Source organism: Tauraco erythrolophus, chromosome 3 (assembly GCF_009769465.1).
Source record: "Tauraco erythrolophus isolate bTauEry1 chromosome 3, bTauEry1.pri, whole genome shotgun sequence".
In the NCBI taxonomy this organism is placed as follows: Eukaryota; Metazoa; Chordata; class Aves; order Musophagiformes; family Musophagidae; genus Tauraco; species Tauraco erythrolophus.
Genome location: NC_141467.1, coordinates 47,673,195 through 47,689,170, shown reverse-complemented (window position 1 = coordinate 47,689,170; position 15,976 = coordinate 47,673,195). Strand labels below are relative to the sequence as shown.

General features: G+C 39.3%; 1 protein-coding gene across 1 annotated transcript; it reads left to right on the top strand.

Annotated features, from left to right (window-relative positions):
- Positions 1-479: 479 nt before the first annotated feature.
- Positions 480-15,730, top strand: NDUFV2 (NADH:ubiquinone oxidoreductase core subunit V2). The gene is made up of 8 exons (XM_086608575.1): positions 480-572; positions 3,246-3,311; positions 9,045-9,107; positions 9,192-9,308; positions 10,773-10,941; positions 13,276-13,385; positions 14,311-14,387; positions 15,282-15,730. The coding sequence occupies exons 1-8, from the start codon at positions 531-533 to the stop codon at positions 15,373-15,375; spliced, it is 738 nt and encodes a 245-aa protein (XP_086464701.1). The 5' UTR covers positions 480-530; the 3' UTR covers positions 15,376-15,730.
- Positions 15,731-15,976: the final 246 nt, after the last annotated feature.

The following is a 15,976-nucleotide window of genomic DNA, read 5'->3' as shown; positions in this document are numbered from 1 at the left end:
ATTATACTGTAAAATGAGAATCTTTATCAAAGGCCAAGACGACAAACAAACGTTTAGTCTTGTTTTTTCTAACCAAAGGAGGTCAAAACATACATGCAAGCGGTTCCAACATTAAATACCCCAATCAACCAAACTGGGTAGAAAAGAGGAAATCAAAGGGAAAAAAAAAAACCTCACCCGCTTCTGCAATTTTCCCCTATTTATTACAGATACATGCTTCCAGGAATTATTTTTTTTTCCCACACTGGTGCACGTCAGGAAAGGTTCAAATTCACAGAATATTCTCATGGAGACGTTGCGGTTTGCCTCCGTTATTTGCCACAACCCTCCCGCCTCTGACGGGGCAGGAATCCGACTCCCAATTCCGGACGAGCGATCACGACAGGCGGCGGCCGCTGCCGCGCGCCAGCACGTTCCCGCCGCTGGCGCATGCGCGGGACGGGTCTCCTTGGCGCTGCGCGGAGGGCGAGCGCAGGCCTCAAGGAGAGGGAAGCGGGGGAGCGGGAGTCGCCGCTTCTGCCGCCGGCGCCATGTTCCTGTGCGCTCCCCTGCGGGCCGCGGCCGCACGCTCGGTAAGGAGGAGGCTGAGGCGGCGACACGTCTGTCTCCGCCGGCCGCAGCAGGGCGCCCGTTCGGCTGGAGGAGGCCGCGGGAGAGGCGGGAGGCCGCGGCGGGGAGGGGAGGGCGAGGTCGGTGCTGCCCTCGCAGTGGGCAAGCGGCGGGGGCCCGCGGCCGGGCACGGCCTCGGGGGAGAAAGGCCCGGCGCAGGCGGTGGAAGGGCGTCGCTGCCGGGTGTCTCCCCAGCCCTCGGGGCCCTGGGGCCTGCCCGCGTTACCTGACCGGCTCTGGAGCTGCGCTGCCTGCATCCAGTGAAGAAGGCTCCAGCGGTGGCTGCTTGGTGCTTGCTGTGGGTTATTGGGAAGCTTCCCAAGTGGGAATATTTCTGACTTGCCTGTCTGTGTAAGGCTAACCATTGGAAGGAAGGCCCTTAGTTTGTTTTTCAGCCCTGAGTCAGCTCTTCATGCTAATTGAAATTCGTTGGGCCAGTGCAAAAAACGAGGCCTCATCCTATTTCTTTTTAAAGTCTGAACTGTATAGGTTTTAGTTTTTGGTTCTTTGGATAGATTAAAGGGTTTTCATCTGAAGTGCTTCCTTTGGTAGGAAACTGCCTCTTACAGTTAGAAACTTGAAGCTTGCAACGTGGTGGTGATCCCTTCAGAGCCAAAACTGCATATATGCAATACTAGCATTTAGTAGGATTTATGCCAGGACATCAAATCCTTATTTATAGACTTTTTTCAGCATTGTCTGCAGAATTTCAGTTGCATTTGCATGCCCTACTTACACTTTTTAGTCTTTTGTCTGAATTTTACATTTTGTTTGGCTCATTGAGGGCACTTAAATTGGCATGCCAGTGCAGTTCATTTGATGTTTGTCATGTCAGTTGATAAAGACAATAAACTGCGTCTCCTGGAAAAGGTGGCACTCAGGAAGGATCTGTAATCCACAGTTATTCATCTATCCCAGAGTTCATTTTGGCCTCTGACACAGAATTGCAGCGGATTAGTTGCTTTCCTGGTGGCCGCTGCTTTCAGATGAGCCAGAAGGGGAGATCAAAGAGGAAGTGGGTGTGTACTACATAATACACACATTTGCATAGTAAATCCAGTGCTTCCTGGAAGGACTGATCGTATGACAGGAAAAGACTGCAGCTATCAGTGAAACTACTTTGCAGGTGAAATTACATGATCTGCTGCTGGAAAGATTGAGCTGATAAGGTTGCTCTTAGAGAATAGCAGGGAGTGTAGTTCCCTGATACTTAGGCTTGGATTTCAGATCTGACCTCTTGCCTATATTTTTGCTAGTTTGATGTGGATCTAACTTGAAATTCCACAAATTTTATGTAGTAACAGAAATCAAGTAGTTAAGGGAAGATTTTTTTTTTTTTAATATGCTATACTTCTCTTACTTTAAGAACTCTCAACATTGGTCTAGAATTCAATAAAATTAATATAAAATTGACATAAAATTAATTTTTTAACAGAATGTTTGCTTATGACAAGATGATATCATCAAATGATTTTAGTAGTACTGGCCAGAATCTAGCAATCTTGATCTGTTTTGGCATGTCAGATCCAGACAGAGACTACAGAGAATAGCTGAACGCAACTTGCATATGGGTCTGTGTCCTGTTGATGTTTCAGGTTCTTAACTTTGTTCTCCTATGCCTCATCTCACTGTTCTCTTACATAAAAACTCAAGAGACATGTAAATGCTTCCTAGAGTTGACTTTCAATAATGGTAGTTTCTGCAAACTTTTGAAAGGCCATGCTATAAAGTAATAAATAGGAAAATTCTTCATTGAATATTTGATGAAAATTTGTATTCAAGGCAGTTAGATTAAGCTGTGGCAAAGTATTATCTGTTTGAAGTTAAACCCTTTAACTTCCACATATTCTGTGTGGTGGGTTGACCTTGACTGGATGCCAAATTCCCACCGAGCTGCTCTTATCACTCACCTTCTCAGCAGGACAAGGGTGAGGGGGGGGGAAATAAGATGTAAGAAACTCGTGGGTCAAGATAAAGGCAGTTTAATAAGGCAAAAGCTGTGTGTGGAAGCAAAGAAAAACAAAAGATTTATTCTGTACTTTCCATTAGCAGGTGATGTCCAGCCACTTCCTGGGAAGACAGGCTTCAGTATGCGTAGCAGTTGCTCTGGAAGACAGATGTTGTAGTAACGAATGTCCCTCCCCCTTTAGCTTTTATTGCTGAGCAGATGTCGTATGGTGTGGAATATCCCTTTGGTCAGTTTAGGTCAGTTGTCCAAGCTGTGTCCCTCCCAAGAACTTGCCCACCCCCATCATGCTGGTGAGGGGAGAGTGTTGGAGAGGCAGCCTTGATGCTGTGGGATCACTGCAGCAGTAGCTGAAATGCTGGTGTGTTATCAACGCCCTTCTGGCCACCAACACAAAGCACAACACTGCGAGGGCTGCTGTGGGGAAAATTAGCTCTATCTCAGCCGGACAACTCAATACAGTCTGAAACGGTCCAGATGAGTTAAGAGGTGCCTTCTCCTCATAGCACAGGAGAGCCCTTAATATTCTTCTCTTGACTTAGTTAAAATTATTAGTGATAACATTAGAATTAATGGCTTAAAATTAGAGTAGAAATCGAGCTGGTTCTGAAAGCAGTCTCTAGCAGTTATGTAAATTATTAACTATTAATACTATCTATTTTGTTTGTAGATAAGGCAAATCCGATACTTACATAGAACAGCAGTGCGCAATTCCAGTGGAGGAGCCTTATTTGTGGTGAGTAATTTTCAACCTTACTGGAAGGGGGATGTGTAAGAAGAGTTTGGCATATGCTTTTTTAACCTGCCTAAAAGATTCTGATGGGCAGAACTTGCTATAGAAGCCTGCTGGAATATACAAAGAAGCATTTTTTCAGTAGGACTTTTTGTTACAGTGATGATGGAGTATCAAAAGGTTTTATTTTAGTTTTCGGCCTTGTGTTTCTTATGTTGTGAAAACTCTTGTTTATTAATAATAATGGTGATATTAGCAGTATTTGTGTGTGATTGCAGATGAGACTTTGAACTTACTTCATTATAAAACTTTTTTTAATTGAAGTTCATTGATTTTGTAATTAAAGCTTTTTGTAGGTGCAATTCCTTGGTTTCTAAAATTTCCTGCAGAATTACCCTTAGGTCCAGGTCTAGCTCTGTTCACTAGCAGTTGAAAAGTGCAGGTCTTGTTCATATGATATGTTATATAGCATGTTGCATAATGATTCACAATTGAGGCCATTAGGCATTGTTGTAATATGTATAAATAATAATAGTGATTGCAGAAAAAAAAAAGTGCCCTCACATTTAAATGAGTAAAGCAGGTGTGTTGTCTGTCTACCTGTGAAGAGAACCTGGAGCATCTCAGGTGTATTCTGTCCTGTTTTTCTCCATTCAGAGCTTTAGTCTGCAATTCAACAGCTGAATAATTTGGCGTTTTTCCAACATTTGGTAGAAATCAACACTTTAGCTACTAGAGAATTGACCACTTTGTTGAAAGCAGGTGCTCAGCATTTTTGGACAGATTTTGTTGCGTATTCAGGGAATAGAGGAAACAGTGTAGCATGACAATTTAGGAAACTTCAAGTGTAGTTTGAGGTTGATGAAGACAGGTGAAAGATGTCTTTGGCACCCTAATGGATGTTGGTGTCTAGCGTGTGAAGCTAGAGAGCTTTGTAAATTCTCTAGGCATTTTGCGAAATTTATGTAACTGCTTAAATTATTTGCTGACGAGAGGAGCCTGAAAGGGAAGTAGAAAAGGTGTGTTTGGTTGGCTACTTGTGATATCCAGCTGTTTCATTTAATAGCATCATTCACTCCTTTTATTTTTATTTCACAATAGAATTTTTGCCAGCAGAGCACAGGAAATTGTTTGTGTGGGAGTTTGTTTTACGTTGTGGGTTTTTTGTTTGTTTTACGTTGTGGGGTTTTTGTTTGTTTTTTATTTTTTTGATAGAGTAATATTTGTTGTTCTATGAAGTAAAAGGCTATGGGAAGAAGATAGTTGGATGTCATTGTGTGTGTTTGTCATTGTTTGCCCTAGCTACAATGAAAAACCTTCAGAGCAAATTTCAGATGCTATTTAACACATCAAATTTCAAGGGAAAGTTCCTGCTGAGTTGAGCTGAAGGCGTTATTTTAATCAACACTAGGTGTTTGTATACAATCAGGAAATGGTACATAATTTTTTCCCCTAGATTGGGGGGGGGGGGGGAGGTGGGCAGGAAACAACAGTAAACAAAAATATTTGTTTTCTGGAATATTACAAGCAACAAAGGTTGTTAACAAAGGTTGTTAAAAACTGCTTGTGGAGGAATAGCAGGCTTACCTGGGAGTAGCGCTGATGTGTTATGGTGGTCCTCTTTGCATGTCAGTTTGCACACAAGTGTCTTGGTTTTGTTTTATAAAGCATATCAGTGCTTCTTATTGCGCCTTCCATATAGAAAATCTATGTGTGAGGAAGGGAAATGCATACGGTATATTTGTTCTGTAACAGCAGGGGAGCTGGTTGCCTTAAAATCTATTATTGAAAGGCAGTGCTGATTTGCATGCCCTTGTATCCCTTTGCAAACTTTTTTCATGCAAATTTTTTCCTTATATTTTATCAGAAGCATACAGAAATAACAAAACTTCTACTGAAACTCTTTTTATTCTGAAACGCCCAAGAAGAGACTTTGTCAACCATTAAACTCAGTCTGGTGCCATCACAGGCAGCCAGATCACACTTTTAGAAAGAGTGAATCAAGTTTAAAACAAAGTAGATTGTTTGCCAGTTGTAATATCAGAAAGCTGCTCTAAATCTATCATATTTCTGGTGTCTAGGGAAAGGCTGATTTCAAAGATACTCTTATTTACAAGAGTTTTCTTTCTTTAAGCATGCCTTCTCTGTCTTTACCTGTCTTTAGCCTCCTTAACAGCTGAAACTTAACTCTTGTACTTTGTGGTTTTCAACACAGGGACTGAGTTTCCTTTAGCACATCAACTGTCCTGATGTGGGCTTTGTCATAGGGCTGCACAGGGGCTCAGTACAGAAGGTTAATTGCTATATTGTAGGTTTAGTTACTTGTGAAGATGGTCAGTAAAATATTTGTGTCTGAGAGCACTTCCACCATTCTTAATTTGAGAGGTTTGATCTTGAGTTCTGCTGGAATAGTAAATGTAGGGTACTTTCCCCTTGGAGAAGTAGTCAGTTTCATTGCTGATTTGGTATGGAGTTTTAACAGGTTGTCGCCCCTTTTCCCTTGCAGACCACACGCTTCTCTCATTTTGGTTTACACTGTTTTGAACTGGTGTTTACCACAGGGCATAGGTCAAGTTTCAGGCCAACATTTTTGCAGTATATATGAAAGCTAAATTATTCTAGTTCTTCTATTGTAATTCTTCAGCACTCTTTAATAATTCTCTGTGTCAAGGAAGATGGATGATTACGTCACTGAAAAAGAATAATAAAATGGCCTAGGTTGGTGTAGCAAAGAGAGTGAGATGAACATTTAGAAGCCTTAGAACCTTCCATGGGAGAGTTCCATTGTTTGTGAGGACAGTGTGACTTGGGTAGGCCTTCACAGTGCAGTTGTTCACAATTTAAGTAGATTAGGCTGAATGCTGCAATGCAAATGTGATACAGTCAACCTGTGCAGGGAATAAAAACATATTGTGTGAAACTTCAGGAAATTGGACAGCATGACAAGGGAATTGGGGGGGAGAAACGTGTGGACGGAGTTTGACCTTGCTTTTCAAGAAACTGCTGTAGTTGGTACAGACATAATTGTTTGTACGTAGTTTGTGTATGGTGGTACAGTGGTGCCCAGTGACAGGACCAGAGGCAATGGCCTCAGAGAACATCAGGAAACACTTTTTTACTGTGAAGGTGACCAAGCACTGGCATAGGTTGCCCAGAGAGGTGGTGGAGTCTCCCACCTTGGAGATATTCAGAAGCAGCGATCTGGACATAATCCTGAGCAACCAGCTCTGGGTGGCTCTGCTTGAGCAGGGGATATCGGCCCAGCTGACCTCCAGAGGTCCCTTCCAAGCTCAACCACTCTGGGGTTTAACATAGTATTCTTTCCAATATTGTGTCATAGAATCATAGAATTACAGAATGGTTTGGGTTGGAAGGGACTTTAAAGATCATCTAGTTACAACCCCCCTGCCATGGGTCCTTAATTCTGATCTTATTCTGCAGAATTTGTATCTTAAAAAAAGGCAGAAATGCACTGATACCATTTAGGAGCAAATCTCATGTAAATCTCAGATAAATGGTACATTAATGGTCAGACAAATGAAATATTAGGGAACATGCAATTGACAAATTCCTGCCAGCTCGGTAGGCCTAGAGCTCTGTAAGCTCTCGATGAAAACTATCAAACTCTCCCCAGCATAGAATAAGATGAAGCCTGTTTAAGAAAATGGAAAACAACAAAAAAGTGACATTATCTTATTTAGCATTCACTTGTGCTGTAGCGTTTACAATGTATCTCTGGTGCCTTGCTGACTGTGTGACAAACTGGAGCTTCAGATACAAAGTCTTTATTTTTCCTCTTCACGTGTAGGATAGTTCTGGATATCAGTTTACAGATAATACACTGAAAAGAACAGCTATTCTAGACAAAGAGGGAGACTTTCATAAATCCAATATACTTATTTGAAAAGAAATTGAGATCTAGTACAATTGTAACTGTTATCAAATAGCTATGGAAGGAAAAAGAGCAGCCTGAAATAAAACAGGCATGCAGATTAAGTTCTGGAAATACTTATCATGAATCATGGATTTGATCTGTGCAGCTAAGGCATAGAACAGGTCTGTAAGGGGGGGAAAAAAATAAAAGTTGCAGAGTATTTCCAATCAGTTTTTCCTCCATCAGCCTCTTTTTGAGAACTTTCATTAAAACTGGTAGAAAACTCTCACGAACACTACATATGAGGAGTCAAATTTTTTATCTGGAAGGATCAGTCTAAAATAGTGGCAACTGTGTTCCTAAAAGCAGTTTTATGTTATCTTGTAGATCACACAATAAGCAATAAATTAATACTTAATAAAATAATAACGTGTTCAAAGGGAAACAGTTATCTTTCTGTACTTCCTGTCATCAGGGGACAGTCGTCCTTTGTGGAGAAGTGGATATCGACTGTAGTTTTATATCTGACTTGGAACTGTGGTAGGGGTATATGTTCTCAAATTGATGGTGGCAGTAGTACTGTCTGCTCCAGGATATGGACAGGATAAGCAAAGGGAATCTCTTTTGCTACACCAACAGATGTAATTGAAGTTAAGTATCTGGCCTTCTGATACTTCCATATTAAAATTTCTAAATCCAGGAATAGCTATGGACATACATATTTTAAATTCCAAACTGATGACAATCTTTCAATATGTAAGTATCTTGCAGTGTTAAGATTTTTCATTAAATCCTTCGCTGCTTAATAACGCAGTGTGGAAACTGCAAAATTACCCAAGGTTACTTGAGATCAGTGGAGTAGGTTTTGTTCTCCTAAATATACATGTAAAGCTTTTATCATTAGCTGGTTGTGGATTGCTTTTAACATTAAGTCTCAAGTGTAGCTTGCATTCTTCCCCAAACTTTCCATTTAACTTGAAATGTTCTCAATTTGAAAACTGTATGAAGTTTGGAATGAAACTTAGCTATGAGTATTTCAAGAATATCATAATGAGCTGCTTAGAGATAACAAACTCTTGTGCAGGAAGTTTTTCTAGTAGATAAGCATTGTCATCAGAACTAAGATTTTATTGTAGGAAAATGTCACTTTCTTCAAGACTTCCAAATTTGTGTTTTCTGAAAATAGAAAAGTGAATGTCAATTTGATGTTTCCCTAGAAGATCACCTGAAAAACAATATGATAGAATACCTTACTTTGGAAATATTAATTCAAAATTCTGCTTCTTTCACTCTGATTCAGAATTGTATCTAAAATGAAAATGTTGAAATCCATGACAAATCAAAAGAATATGTTAAAATGGGTTAATAATGTGTGTTTGAATGTGCAAACATTTTAGTTATTCATCAAGAAGCTTGCTGTATTTTAAAAGTTTTATAGTTAACGTCTCTCAGGAAAAGAAAAAAGCGAGCTGTTGTTTTAGTCCTTGTTCAGATATTAACCAAAGGACTTAATCTACCTGCGATGAGCTTGAACGTACTTGCCAAACTGTATTAAGAGTGTTAACAAACATATATATTTTGATAACAACACCGTATTCCTCAAGAAATATTTGAATAGGAAATAACAGGAATAAGTTATTATTTTTAGAGTGATTAAATATTTGATATTTTTGATAACTTTCCCAGAGATATTTAATCATTTATGATTGAGTACTATGAAATTTTTATCTGGAATATATCAGTTTTATTCAAGCAACTCAACTGTAACTATCTAATGAGAAGATATTTTACAACGGTAAATCTGTCTTGAATAATTTCCTGACAAGCCTATTTTTATATGTTTTCTCTCTCTTTTCCTGAAGCACAGAGATAGCCCTGAAAACAATCCAGATACTCCATTTGAGTTCACACCTGAAAATCAAAAGGTACGCAGACAAAAAAAGTTAAATACACAGACTTTGTCTTTAGAGCGGCACTGATGCTTTTTTTCCCTCTTTTCCTTTAAAAAGCGAATAGAAGCAATCGTAAACAACTACCCAGAGGGACATAAGTCTGCAGCTGTCATGGCAGTACTAGATTTGGCCCAAAGACAGCATGGATGGTTGCCCATATCAGCTATGAATAAGGTATTTAGTACTTAATTATCTTTCAAGCATAATTTTACTTTTTCTTTAAATATCTTACTAGAATATTAGCATTTATTTATCAAAGCATACACATGCCACAGAATTGTGAGAATCCCCTATGAGATTATATTTTTAAAAATAAAAGGGAAAACTAAGCCAGGGAACTCAGGGCTCTGTTGTTTACATAATGTTAGCACATTGCTAGAAACTACAGACAGAACAAAACAAAAGTTGCATGAGGTTTATTTGGATAGGCTCTTGTCCCAGAATCATCCTGGAAGTAGGAACAGAAACTTGAAGAATTTTGTTCGCTGCCTGGAAGGCTTATCAAATTATTTATTAAAATTGTTTCAAAATAAGCAAGCAAGCAACTGCACTGCTCCAAAGTGATAGATTGCATGACAGTAATCAAATACAAAGAAATAAGAAATTCTGGTTTATATTCCTACAAATAAATCTGTCATATTTTGTGTTACGACTGGTGTATCATCATTTTTAAATTGAAAAGTTCTACCTTAATCAAGATAATGCTAGGGGTGAGGATTGTGAGCGTTACAGAAATTACTGAAGGAGCTAAGTGCGCATTTACGGAAGGGTGAATTTTGTCTGCTACTGTTTCTACAGTGTAGCATAAAGCCTCAAATCTCCATTAACACTGAATGGGAAGAGTATTTTTGTTTATTTACTCTAAGTTTTGGATTGATACTATGTTTAAAAAGTTCTTCAGATTTGTTTAAGCGAACAAATGCTTTCTCTGGTTCGTTAGGTGCCTGCTAAAGAGACTGGAACATAAACCAGTTACACTTGGAAAAGAGAGCCAGTTCTCAACCTGAGCAATTTGCCAGGGTTCCAGGTGAATGAGGTCAGGGATACTTACACCAGAACCGGCTCCATGGAGATCGTGCTTCACTCCCTGTTTATTAGCTGTGACGCCAATCTGCAGATGCTGCAGTGGCGTTTCTAAGGCCACCCCTGGTGCGTTGCAGGACCCTAGACGGACCTGCTGTATCTGAATTCGGTGAGCATAGCACCAGCCTATAAGCATTCCCTTACCTTTCGTGGGTTAGTGCGGGCACGTGGGTGCAAGTTCGTTCCTACGAAGAGCGGAAGTGCAGTATGAGCTGGAGCAGTATGAGCTGGAGCTGACAATGAAAGCTGGAACCCAGCTGACTCCTCGCTTCTGGCTTGTGTGTGACACTGGATGCTGGAGGGAAGCTGACTTGAGCTCCGTGCTCTGCTACTCCGTGGCTTCGTGGAGTTTGTGCTTGAGCAGGGTGACTCCAATCAGAGTAACTGGTGTCATTTCCTGGCACTTGAGTACAGCTGTGCTTCGATACCCATCCCCTCCCTCTTATTTATCTGTTAGTTCAGGCAGAGAACCGGTGACATTACTGAAATGGTTTGTTAATGTCTTTGCTGATGTCCTGTGAGAATTCAATAGTGTCTATTTTCCCCTTGTTACAGGTTGCTGAAATTTTAGAAATGCCTCCCATGAGAGTGTATGAAGTAGCAACCTTCTATACAATGTATAATCGCAAACCTGTTGGGAAATACCATATTCAGGTCTGCACTACCACGCCTTGCATGCTGCGAGACTCTGATAGTATTTTAGAAGCCATTAAGAAGAAACTTGGTAGGATACAAATTTGTAATATACTTTTTGTATTTTTTTTACCTTTGTTTAATGATACTGAAGTAAATTTTTTTCATATGGTGGGGACAGAGCAATAGCATTGAAAATAGGCCCTAAATACTTCAAATTTCAGATTTTGCATTTGTTCTTTATTTTTAAAGACTTCAATACAGTACAGCAGAAAGGGCCATTGTCTGGAGTGCCATTTAATGGTCTTAAAGGCAATTTGCCAGGAAATGCATTATTCTAATATGACCTTTGGACTGAGAAGGTAAGCCCTGTCCCATATATAGGAGAGGCCTCTGAATGCTATGGCACTTTTTTATATGCAAAATAAGACTTTTAAGGTATATGCTATAAGTTGTTTGTGAGGATTTTTTTTACTTAAGATGATAGAATCATAGAATGGTTTGGGTTGGAAGGGACCTCAAAGACCATATAGTTTCAGCCCCCCTCCCATGGGCAGGGACATCTGCCACTAGATCAAGTTGTTCAAAGCCCCATCCAACCTGCCCTTAAACACTTCCAGGGATAAGGCATCCACAGCTTCTCTGGGCAACCTGTTCCAGTGCCTCACCACTCTCTGAGTGAAGAATTTCTTCCTTATATCTAATCTAAATCTGCCCTTTCAATTTAAATCCATTGCCCCTTGTCCTATCACTACACACCCTTGTAAAAAGTCCCTCTCCAGCTTTCCTGTAGGCCCCCTTCAGGTGCTGGAAGACCGCTATAAAGTCTCCCTGGAGTCTTCTCTTCTCCAGACTCAACAGCCCCAACTCTCTCAGCCTGTCTTCATAGCAGAGGTGCTCCAGCCCACGGATCATTTTTGTGGCCCTCCTCTGGACCCGCTCAAGCAGGTCCATGTCTTTCCTGTGTTAGGGACCCCAGAGCTGAATGCAGTACTGCAGGTGGGGTCTCCTGAGAGCAGAGTGGAGGGGCAGAATCACCTCCCTTGACCTGCTGGCCACGCTTCTTTGGATGCAGCCCAGGACACGGTTGGCTTTCTGGGCTGCAAGCATGCGTTGCTGGCTCATGTTGAGCTTCTCATCAGCCAACACCACCAAGTCCTCTTCCTCAGGGCTGTTTTCAATCCATTCTCTGCCCATCCTGTATTTGTGCTTGGGATTGCCCCGACCCAGGTGCAGGACCTTGCACTGGGCCTTGTTGAACTTCACGAGGTTTGTACAGGTCCACCTCTCCAGCCTGTCAAGGTCACTCTGGATAGCAAACATGATGTTAACATAACTTAGAAGTTCTCCATAGAAAAGGTCAATTGAGAGTGCTGCATTATATGAGATGTAAGGAGAACTCGTGGGTTTGGTGTGTGGGTTGGGGTTTCTTTTCCTCCTTGTTGGGTGGTTATGGGGAGAAGAGGGGATAAGATCAGCACTAACAACTCTTCCCCTTCTATGAAGTTGTAAGCTGTGCTAACATTCCCTAAGAACCACTCTGGTAGGAGCTGCAGAACAGCTGCTTATTATCTTGCATTTCATATATTCTGTTGTCTGGGAAAGGCATGTTTGGATGGAATTTGTCTTGGTTTGTTACTGCAAAGATAGCTTAATTTTAACTGAAATTCTTTGCTTGAGAAATCAAAGCATTAAGGATGATTGTGTAGCTCTAACTGAGACACAGGCCTTACTTAGACTTTTATTAGTTCCCCCCCCCCCCCCCCCCCGCCTTCTAATAAATATGGAGGAAAACTGCTTTTCAGCATCCTTCCTTCCATAGAGTATTCTGTCGAGATCAGACTCCAAGATGTTGTTTTGGCTAACCTGCCCTCTGGGGAGGGTCTGTGTGTTTATCAGTAGAACAATAACGTGGTTATGGAAGCTAAGTATGCATACAGAGTTTTTCAGGAAATAAGCCTTAGTGTATAAACTTTGGAAGTTGTTTATGAATTTGTAGCTAACAGTGTTAATGCTTGGATCTTGTTTGATTTGGGAATTCAGTACTCAACGCTGTATATTAATGCATTTCATATCAGCACATGAAAGCTATGTTTTCCCTATTTTTCCATTCTATTGTATTGATTACTAAAAATGTTCCTGAGTAGAGCTGTTCTGTTTCTTAGACCTGTCATTTCATGGTTATTTTTCAATAAATCATACCTATAAATGAGGTCTCAAAAATGTATCCAAAGATTGACTTCACAGTTTCTAATAATCTTTTATTTAATGGAAACTTTTTGGACTCCTTTAAGAGGATTTAACTATGCAAATGTTTTAAAGGCCAAAATACAGGTAATGAGAAGACTATGGAGTACTTAAGACTCATGCTTTATTAATCTTGTTCAGTAACCATTGCTGAACCTAATATTCTTTATTGGTTTAGGTATAAAAGTTGGGGAAACAACACCTGATAAACTCTTCACACTGATAGAAGTGGAATGTTTAGGTGCTTGTGTAAATGCACCGATGGTACAAATAAATGACAATTACTATGTAAGTATTACATTCCCTTTTAAAAGATCAAACTTCTTTGCTCGGTTACCTGTATTTTCACTGGTTTCAGATTCTGAAGTTTTGGTCAGTTACTTCAAATTCTCGTTGGCAAGGACAACTTAAAACCTAGAGCATCTTTTAGTTTCTTGGCCTCTTCCTGGAACACTTATCTGTAACACAAAGTATCAGTGTATTTTTCTTTTCAGTTACTATCTTGATTTATACAAGTGGGGTGATGGATTTTTGTGACAGTGGTCTGCCCATAAATCTGGAATTTTTAAATGGTTATTTGATAAGCTTTTAAAAGCACTTTAAAGCAGTGTGTTGGAAAGTACAGACTGGTTGAGCACTATTTTTGAACTTTAAGACTTCTGAATTATGGCTCACTTCATGCCATCAGACCAAAGAAATTATGTATTGACTGAATCTAGCTTTTTTAAAAAAAGCTTATTTTTAAAATACTTTGTTATCATAGTCTGATTAATTTTTTAAAGAACTGTTCTCTTGAACTGTACCCACAATTTTTTGTCACAGCTGACACCATTTTGCGGTATGTACAATGGCATGTGTATGGCGGATAGGCAGAAATGCAGCTCACCAATATTCCAAGGAACCTGAAAACACAAACCCATGTTATAGATGACCCGTGTGAACATTAAGTTTTATCATAACTGCTGCATCTATATGTTAACCAAAAATTTTAACATTAAAATGACAGTAGGCTTTTAAAATTTCCTAATTCTTTAAATCAGTACATGCATGTTGATGGACAGGATCAAAAGTACCTATGTGAAGATCACGCCTAAGAGAGCCACAAATCTGATGAGTTTTTTATGCTGCAATTAACACAATCGCTGACTCTTCCTCTGTTTTGTCATTTATTTATTTATTCATTTTATTTTATTTATTTATTGATTGACTGCAGGAAGATTTGACACCCAAAGATATTGAAGACATAATTGATGAGCTAAAGGCTGGCAAAGTTCCCAAACCTGGCCCAAGGTATGCTGTATTTGTATAATACTGGCCAACTACTTCAAGACTGATCTTTTTGAGAAACTAAATTCCTGTACCAGTGATTTGAGTTCACAACGTGCAGCTAAAAAGCGTTCATTAATTTACTGAATAGAATGGCATGCATTCAGTGCTTTTCTGTATATTCAAAGCCAAAAAGAACTGGAAAGAACCAAGAGAATTTTCATGTTCTTGATGACTGACTGGAGGAGCATGAAATGTGAAAAAGTCAATTGTGATTTGGCTTAGTACCTAATAGGGGAATGATATCCCCTGTTGGATTTTTTTTTTTTGTCTACATCACATCAACCAACAGGCATTTGTTGATTTTTAAAAAATTATTATTTATTTATTTATTTACAACAAAACCAGAAAGATTGAAAGTTTGTGAAAGGGTTATTTCAGAGATTTTCTTATTTCCCATTGTTCTTTGGTTAGCCCAATTACATGTACATTTGTGTGAATGGAGGATTAAATTTGACTTGCGTGTTACTTATTCCTATTGTTTCTACAATGATTTTTTTGAATACAAGAACAATAATCTTACTTCCCTGTGTTTGGAAACTCTGGTTTAACAAAAATAAAACTGATACAATTGGATACTGCCTTTGGTATTTCTAGGATCAACATCACTTTTGTCTGGCCACCCTATAAATAAAAAAATAAAAAAACTAGTGGTCTTATCTTGCACTTCAGTTATGAAACTATTTGTCACTACTTGAATTTGGAATCCCTTAGATTTAAGAGTATCATCACACGTTTCTGAAGGATGAATAGAAATAATGGAAAAAAAAAAACTGGTCTCAGCCTTAAGTCAGATTTGTTACTATTTTCTATTGAGTTATTAAACAGTATCTGAATAAAACTGCTTTCATTTTTCAGGAGTGGACGTTTTTCTTGTGAGCCAGCTGGTGGCCTTACTTCTCTGACTGAACCACCCAAAGGACCAGGTTTTGGAGTTCGAGCTGACCTCTAAGAACTTTTGTAATATAAGATTAACTGTCTGAAAACAATAAAGTAACTTTAATCTCAGTAAAATGAGGTACATTATAATACTTTTTTTAATCAAGAAAGCAACAGCAATTACAATATCTAACTTACCATGATTTCTATACTGCAAAGCGTGATCATCATTCTAGAATATAAAAGTGGTTCTGTAGAGTGTCAAGTGACTCACTGAAAGAGTCCACTTAGGATCACTGAGGTGTGAAGGCTGCATCTTTTCATCTGTCATTGAAAATTCTTTCAGATTTTTCTAAGGTTCTTTGAAGATGCAACAAAACTCACTAAGTCACAAATCTAGCAAATGCAAAAGGAGACAAACTGAAAGGAGATTATCTGACAAAACTTCAAGGTATGTTAATTTTAATTGCAATTTAAAACAAAACAACAAAAAAAAAAAACACACAGGAAAGGTGATCCAAGCTGTGTTGTATAAAAAAAAATCTGGTAGATTCAGTAAGAAGTGGTTCTTCTTGACTCTGATTCTTCTTCGTACCATTCAGTGACCAGGAAAAATGCGCAAATTATCTTTTTACCATGTTACAAAAACAACCTCAAATACCAGTAATACTCTA